At 44.0% G+C, this 8,506-nt stretch overlaps 1 protein-coding gene across 1 annotated transcript; it reads right to left on the bottom strand.

The window, feature by feature from the left end:
• Positions 1-3,227: 3,227 nt before the first annotated feature.
• On the bottom strand, positions 3,228-4,184 carry MRGPRD (MAS related GPR family member D). Its single transcript, XM_006171244.1, has one exon. It carries the CDS (start codon positions 4,182-4,184, stop codon positions 3,228-3,230), a length of 957 nt encoding a protein of 318 aa, XP_006171306.1.
• Between the last annotated feature and the right edge of the window lie 4,322 nt (positions 4,185-8,506).

The raw sequence follows: 8,506 nt of genomic DNA, 5'->3' as shown, positions 1-8,506 counted from the left end.
TGGTCATGCCACAATCCCTTCTCCTCCATTCTCCTCTCGGGATCTTGGGCACACACGCACACGCGCCCGGTGTGAGTTTTAAGCCCCCGGTCCGGAACGCGAACCGTGGTCGACTACGTGGGAGTCCAGCGACATAGCTATTACACCAACTGCTGGTCCCAGGATGAATGAATTTATTATTGAATAGGAGCAACAACAAACAACAACATAATCCAGAATGCAGGGACGTGGCCCCACGTGGCTATAAAGCTGTAGCAGATTTTCAGTTCTATTTATGTGGATGAAAGCCACATTGGTTTTCTCTCCTCCTACTCTGAGTAAACAGTGGGCTGCTATTCCACCTGCGTTTGTAGTTACATGGATTTCACGTGGCATCTCGATTTCCCTAAGTCCACCAGTCCCTCCTGCAGCTCCTCCCAGCAGTATGTCTATTGATGCTTCTGTGATTTATCAGTCTTCAACACTCAGGAGGAGAGTTAGGTTCAGTTCAATTTCCCACTGGCCCCATCCCAGAATCTCACAGTCAGGACACAGACCAGGGCTGGGGGAATAGGAGAAACATCATGACCCTGGTGCCAATTTAAAGATCATGGTTTGGCAAAGCCTTGGCTTTGATTATGAATCTACAGTGGTTGGAATACACATAGTCCACAGGGCGGCGACCTTTTTAAGGAAGGTAGCAGCCAGCCAAACCCTAAGCCAGGCCAGACAATGTCCAGGACTTCTCCCTTGCTAAGACAAGCCTTGGGTGTTTTTCAGTGGAGGGTTCTGACTTCACTCTGGCCCCATGACCAGAATGTGCTTCAGACATGGACAATCAATCCTGGGCTCCCTGATGAGTTCTGCAAAAAAGTATATAAGTTTAGTCCAAGAAAACTCAAGTCCAATTTATCCCACAAGTCTCAATCCCTGGAGTTTTGTGGGAAACACTGACGAAAAGGAGCTCTTTTCTGGGGACACGGAGCTGGTGGAATGGAAGTCTGAGAAGTGGGAAACGATTACGCCAGCAAAGTGGGAGAGAGAGTCTGCCTGATATCTGGGTGTCAGAGCTCACGGAGAGAAGCAGCTTCCTGTCAACACTGATTCCCCAGATCCACTCATGCCTGAAGCCATATATATATATATTTATTTATTTATTTTTTTTAAAGAGAGATTTTTGCTACAGGACATATGCACTCGCTGGAGAGACAGAGACAGAAAGTGAAAAATCCAGGGAGGATGACCACACCGCATTCCCTTCTCTTCCATTCTCCTCTTGGGATTTTGGGCATGCACAAACACCCAGCATGGATTTTAAGCTGTCGCATCCGGGACTTGAAGCATGGTCTACTATGTAGGAGTCCTGTGATGTAACTGTTACTCCATCTGCTGGTCCCAGAGGCCATGATATTTTTAAAGTTCTTAGTTACTAGAACCGATATGTTCCTTTATCTTGGATTCGTTTTGATTTCAGTTTTATTCTCTTGCTGCCTCGTGCAGTTCTATTTATGCATTTACCCAAAGAACAATCACACGTATCTGTTTGGGTTCCTTGGTTGAGGCAGCCATAATCAACTCTGTCTGACTTAAGGAAAAAACAAAAAGAAAAAATCAAAAGAAAGAAGTCATGAGGTCAAAGCAAGTTGAGAACCGAATTGACTAATGCCTAGAAAACAGGCTGGAAAAGCACAGGGACTGCTCAGGGTCAGAGAAGGCACCTTCTCTCCTTGGGTTGTGTTGAGATTCCGCTCTCTGGGCGTGAGGGTGTAGGTGATCATCCTGAGGCCATGTTTCTCTAGCTTTCACAACAAATTACCACAAAATTGATGGTTTAATGCAAGAAGAATGAATTCCCTCACAGTTCGAGGGGCCAAAGTTTGGGATCAGGGTGTGGGCAGGGTTAATTCCCTTAGAAGGCTCTAGGAAAGGAACCATTCCATGCCTCTCCTAAGGCCTAGACTAGGGTCTCCCACGCTAGATTCACTGTTTTTGAGTGATTTAATTCCTTCCATCCACTTCACGCTGAAGGCTCTTTATTGAGTCCCCTGGCCTGGCTGAGTTTCGGATTTGTGCTAACCAACCCTTGGTGTTTCTTGTCTGGTAGACCCGTTACTCCATTTCTGTCTCCATTGTCACATGGAGTTCTCCTTTCTGGGTTTCAGTGTCCCGTCACTGAGGGTTGAGGTAGCCATAATCAACTCTGTCTGACTTAAGGAAAAAACAAAAAGAAAAAATAAAAAGAAAAGAAGTCTTCTTATAAGGGTACCAGTCTTACTGGATTGGGGCCCACCCTGATCTGGGATGACCTCATCTTAACTAATTCCATCTGCAAAGACCCTCTTTCCATGTAAGGTCATATTTTGAGGTTCTGGGAGAATGTGAATTTGGGGGAGACACTATCTCACTCAGTACAGGCCACCTATATATCTCTTGGTTGTCGGGGGTGATGAGAAGAGTGTTCAGGAAGGGATTCCTTTGCCTTTCATGGCAGAAGGTATTGGATTTGTTTCCCATCAGTACTAGGAGACTATTCCTGCCAAGAAAGCTCTAATTCTTTCAGAAAGGGGACCAGACCTCCCCCCACCCAGGCAACAAACTCATCCCCACCTGCCCTTTTCTAATACACACATTTTTTTTTTGAGAGGTTTTTGCTCAATGAGGACTCAGTAAAGAACCTTCAGCATGAAGTGGATGGAAGGACTTTTAAAAATCACTGAAAAACAGTGTATCTAGGGTGGAGACCCACCCTCCCATTCACTCATGGTCCCCTAATAGACCCAGAGGACTCTGTTCACAAGGGCTCTCAGACATACATGGCAAAAGAAGCTCTGGTCATGAGGGAAGGGATGCTACAGAAATGTGTGTATTAGATGGGGACCAGCAATTGGGGTAACGGCTATGTCGCTGGATTCCCATGTAGTCAACTGTGGTTCAAGTCCTGGACCTGGTAGCTTAAACTCACGCTGAGTATGTGCGTGTGTGCCCAAGATCCCAAGAGGAGAATGGAGGAGAAGGGACTGTGGCATGACCAACCCTCCTGGGGGGTGATTTCTCGTTTTCTGTCTCTCTGTCTCTCTCTGTCTTTCTAGTGAGCGCACCCATCCTATACCAAAAACCTCTCAAAAAAGAAAAGAAAAGAAAAGAAAAGAAAAGAAAAGAAAAGAAAGTCATGCCGGGCAGGAGCTGCTGGTGGCATGTAGGTCTCCAGGGCCTGTCCTGGCATTGGGGGGAAGCACTGTGGGCTGCTGTCAGACCCCCAGCTCGCTGGTGCCCGAGGAAGTTGTCTCCCTTCCTTCCAGCTCAGGCTCCTCCTGCAGTGCCCGGTGGAGCACAGTCCCCAGGGACTCCTTCAGCCTCTGGCTCCTCCGACTGCCCACGAAGAAGTAGATGGCGGGATTGGCACTGCTGCTGAAGGCCGAGGAGAGGCGTGAAACACAGGTGTACAGGAGCGTCACTTCATTGGGCAGGTTCGCCCAGTACAAGACGAACCAGTAGAGGCCGAGGGGCAGGGAGAAGATGAGGAACACAAACACGGAGGCCAGGATGACCATATATAGCCGCATGGGCTGCCGCCGCCACTGCCCTGAGCTTTTCCGTACTCGGACAAAGAGGATCAGGCTGGAGAGGACCATCAAAGGGGTGAAGGCTCCCATGATGAGGCCATTCAGGACCATGTCCACTGTGAAACACTGGGTCAGGTCAGAGTGCAAGAATCTGGCACAGAGGAAAGAGGCCAGCATGTTCATGAGGAAGGACAGTGCCCAGAGCAGTGTACACACCACGGTGGACAGGTGCTGGGGCTGGTGACACTTGTACCAGATGGGGAAGAGAACTGAGATACAGCGCTGGACACTGATGGCTGTCAGCAGGCTCAGGCTGGCAGTGTAGGCAAAGTACTTCACCCTCCTCACCACATCGTAGGCCAGGTCCCACCTTGTCCAGGTGTGGCTTAAGGGGATGATTTCTAGACATAGTATGGAGGCCATGCAGAGGAGGAAGAGGAGGTCAGCCCATGCCAGGTTGAAGACATAGACACAGAAGGGGGTTCTCTCCCTGCGTAAGCTCAGCAACCAGATCACGACGCCATTGCCGGCTATCCCGCATACACAGGTGAACATGACCAGGGAGCTCACTGCCAAGTAGGTCATGCCCTGCGCATTTAGGGCTGACTCTGAGGCCTTGCTGCTGTTCAGAGTCTGATTCATCCCTATGGAAGGAAGAAGAACCAATGTGAAATTCTGTGTTGTTGGACCATGGGGGACTTTGGAGAGCTTCCTGAATTTTCTGCTTCCAGGGTCTCACCCAAGGTTCTTTTTGCAACAGACCATAACCAGGAGGTTTAACCTTTACCCCACTCCCTTGGCTCAGCTTGTATCTGACCAGATCCATCCTTCTGGATATGAAGCTATTATAGATGCCTTTTAAGAACTTCTATTTCTTTCTTTCTTTTTTCTTTTTATTGTTTTTCAAGAGATTTTTTTTTGCTATAGGGCATGTGCATTCACCAGAGAGAGACAGAGAGACAGAAAGTGAGAAATCACTCCCTGGGGGGATGGCCATGCCACAATCCCTTCTCCTCCATTCTCCTCTTGGGATTTTGGGCACGCATACTCACATGCCCGGTATGAGTTTAAGTTGCTAGGTCTGGGACTCGAACTGTGGTTGACTACAAGGGAGTCCAGTGACTTAACCATTATGCACCTGCTGGTCCCCATCTTTTTTTTTTTTAATTATTTATTTAACTTTGTTTATTGTAATTATTTTTTTAATTTGACGGGGGAGAGAGAGAGAGAGAGAGAGAGAGAGAGAGAGAGAGAAGAGAGAGAGAAAATGAGAAAGCTAGCCACCAGGTCCACGAATTGAACCACGGTCGGCCATGTGGGAGTCCAGCACCTTGACCACCTTGCCCCTGCTGGCCTCTCTATTTCTTTTAAAGTTTATTTATTTTTTTCCATGAGCAAGAGTGACAGAGAAAGACAGAGAGACGCCCTCCTCATAGGGTCTCCACACCACAATCCATCCCGTTTCAGCTCGCCTCAATCATAGACATGTATGTGTGCATCTGGCGTGCTTAGGAAGGTCCTGGGACATTGCAGATTCAGTTTTCTGAAGTCACTCCCCAGGGGAGATGGCCCCACCTCAGTCTCACCTCAGTCTTTTCTCTTTCATTCTCCTCTTGGAATTTTGGGTACACACACACGCACACATATGCACACACACAAGTGCGCACACACACATTAACACACATGCCCAGCATGTTTTTCAAACCACTGGGTCCAGGACTAAAGCCACAAAGTTGGCCATGTGGAATCCAGTCTTCTTAACCATTTTTTCCTTTAAATGTTTTTTCTACCCCTTTCTTGGAATTCAAATTGCACATATATTAGGGCACTTTATAGTAGAGTTACTAAAGCTCTACTTATTTTATTGTCTTACCCCATCCCACCTCACCCCTGGGCTTCACTTTGAGTAGTTTCTGGTGCCTTACCTTCAAGCTGCCTGATACTTTCTTTTGTAGTGTGCAGTCTTCTGTTTATCTCATCCAACAAAATTTTAAATTCCACGTACTATATTTTCAGCTCTAGAAGTGGTACTTGTTCTTAACTATATCTTTAATTTTTCTCTTTATTATGTTCATGATATATTTATTTGTTTGTTCGTTATTCTACTACAGCGTGTGTGCTCTTGCCAGAGAGAGACAGAGAAAAGGAAAATGTGAAAGCACTCCCCAAGGAGGTGGCCACACCACACTCTCCCTTCTCTTCCATTCTCCTCTCGGGATTTTGGGTACATACACTCACGTGCCTGGTGTGTTTTTTAAGGGACTGGATCTGGAACTCAAAGTGTGCAGTTGGTCATGTGAGATCCAGCCACATTAACTACCATGCCACTGACTGACCCTGTTCATGTTTTAATTGAAATCTTTGAGCACTGACATTATAGTTGTTTAAAATTCTTTACCTGTTAATTTCTCGGCAATTTTGTATTTACTAATTTTATTCCTGGTTACAGGTCCCGTTTTCCTGCTTCTTATATGTCTAGTAATACTTGATTGGGTACTGGACATTGTGAGTTTGACATTGTTTTAAAAACCTTGCTCTAAAGAGTGGCATTTCATCTGGTAGGCATTTAATTTACTCACACATAAGCTTAATCCTTTCAAAGTTTGTTTTGAGCTTTGTTAGGGCTGGTCCAGAGTAGCTGTTAGAGGAACCTTTTGGGACTTTTCCACTGGATGCCCCAGATACTCGGTAAAGTCATTCCATTTTGGCTTATAAGAACTTGAATAGAGGCCAGTAGATGGTGTGGTGGTTAATGGCACTAGATTCCCACATGGCTGACAGTGGTTCAAGTCCTGGACCTGGTGGTGGCTTGCTTTCTTGCTTTCCTTCTCTCACTCTGTCTCTCTCTGGTCAAATTCAACAACAACAACAATAATAATAAAGTTAAATAAAATAATTATTAAAAATAGAACTTGAACATTTCCCAGTTCTGTGTGAGCTCTGAGATTTATTCAGTGGATACACTATCAGTAGCTGTTCTTTGCCCAGTTTGATGGAGTTTTATCCTGTATACAGCTTAGTTTTCAGCCAAACACTCCAGGCTCCCCCTATGCAGAATTTTGGAATTTACTCTCTTGAGTAGCTCATTTCCTTCTCTCTGATACTCCATCTCACAAATTCCAGTCACTTAAATCTCTTTGGCCTGACTCCTGTATCTTTAACTCAAGGAGTGGACCATCCTTTGCTTGTTTTCCTCCACCTTCTGTTCCATTCAGAAAACATCTCCAGGCAGAAAACCTGGGTACTTATGGGACTTGCTTCTTACATTTCTCTTCTCTCAAGAGCATAGTCCTGGGATGCTTCTTTTCCAGTATCTTCAAACAGTTATTTCTTATGTTTGGTCCAGTTTTCTAGTTGTTTATGGTTGGAGGGCTTGTCCAGTGCCCCCTACGCCATCGTGGCCAGAGACAGAAGCGTCTCTATTATATTTTCCTGTTAATTATTGCTGGTATAGAGGAGTGTTATAATAAAGTGTAGGTTTTTCTTTTTTTTTTTCTTTTTTTTTTTTTAATGAGAAGCCAATTTATTACCCTCCCCATTTTTAAAACAAATCCAAGGATAATAGAAGTAATCAGGCCAATGTCCTAATTTATTTTATCATGTTATCTGTTGGCTATTTTGATTTTCTATGCGATGATTCTTACATCTCTCATTTCTTTTTCATGTCTTACAGCATACCTCAGGATACCTAGTACTACACTGAACAATAACTGGAATCAGGTATACTTATTTTCTTAATTTTAAAGAGGATATATATCTAAAGTTTATCCATTAGATATGATGTTTCCCCTTAGGTTTTAGTATTACTTTTTTTTTTGGAGAGGTTTTTTGCTATAGGGCACATGCACTTGCCAGACAGACAGAGAGAGACAGAGAGACAGAAAGCGAGAAATCACCCCCCAGGGAAGATGGCCATGCCGTAATCCCTTCTCTTCCATTCTCCTCTCGGGATCTTGGGTACGCAATGCACACGCTCCCGGAGTGAGTTTTAAGCCACCAGGTCCGGGATGCGAACTGTAGTCGACTACATGGGAGTCCAGTGACATAGCCATTACACTAACTGCTGGTCCCAGTATTACTATTTTTTAAAAGAATTACTTATTTAATTTTATTTATTCATTCATTTACTTTAATTTGACCAGAGAAAGAGACACAGAGAGAGAAGGAAAATGAGAAAGCAAGCCACCAAGTCTGGGACTCCAATCATGGTTGGCCATGTGGGAGTGTCCAGCGACTTAACCACCTCACCACCTGCTGGCCCAGTATTATATTTTATCAAGGTGAGGAAGTTCCCTTCCTCATTTATGAGTTTTTTTTAAATCATCAATGCATGATAACATTTATCATAAGCTTTTTATGCATCTGCTGGTGTGATCATTTTCTTTTCCTCCCTTGGTCTATTTGTGTGGTGAATATATATGGTTAGATAGTCTGGTGTTTATTCAACCTTATATTTTTGATAAAGCATTTATCATTTGCTTTGCGTTTTTTTTGTTTGTTTATTTGTTTCCTTCCTTATCTTTTTTTTTTTAGCTCTGATTTTATTTAGAACATTTTCATCCATGAAATTGGCCCATAATTTCCTCTTTGGTACTATCTTTGTCTGTTTTTTTATTTTAAAACTGTAAGGTTATGCCGGCTTCATAGATGAGTTGGAGAGATAACCCTTTTCTCCTACCCTTTAGAACAATTTTTACCATGTAAGGATTATCTTTCTTTGATAGTTTGGCAGAAGGTAAAACCATCTGTTCTGGTAATTTTTATGTGAGTGTGAGTGGATGGCTTTAAAAAATTACAAATCCAATTTACTTCATGTTTTAGCTCTATTCAGGCTTTAATTTCTTCTTGAGTTAGAGTGGTAATATTATTTTTCTAGAAATTGTTCTTGCTTTCTGGTTTCACATTTGTTAGTATAATACTCTCCCCTATAATTTTTCAAACCTCAATTCTATCTGCTACTTTTT

Source organism: Tupaia chinensis, unplaced genomic scaffold, assembly GCF_000334495.1.
Source record: "Tupaia chinensis unplaced genomic scaffold, TupChi_1.0 Scaffold149501_1, whole genome shotgun sequence".
NCBI classification, from domain to species: domain Eukaryota; kingdom Metazoa; phylum Chordata; class Mammalia; order Scandentia; family Tupaiidae; genus Tupaia; species Tupaia belangeri.
Note: the sequence above shows the minus strand (reverse complement) of the source record. Positions and strands in the feature narration are given on the sequence as shown.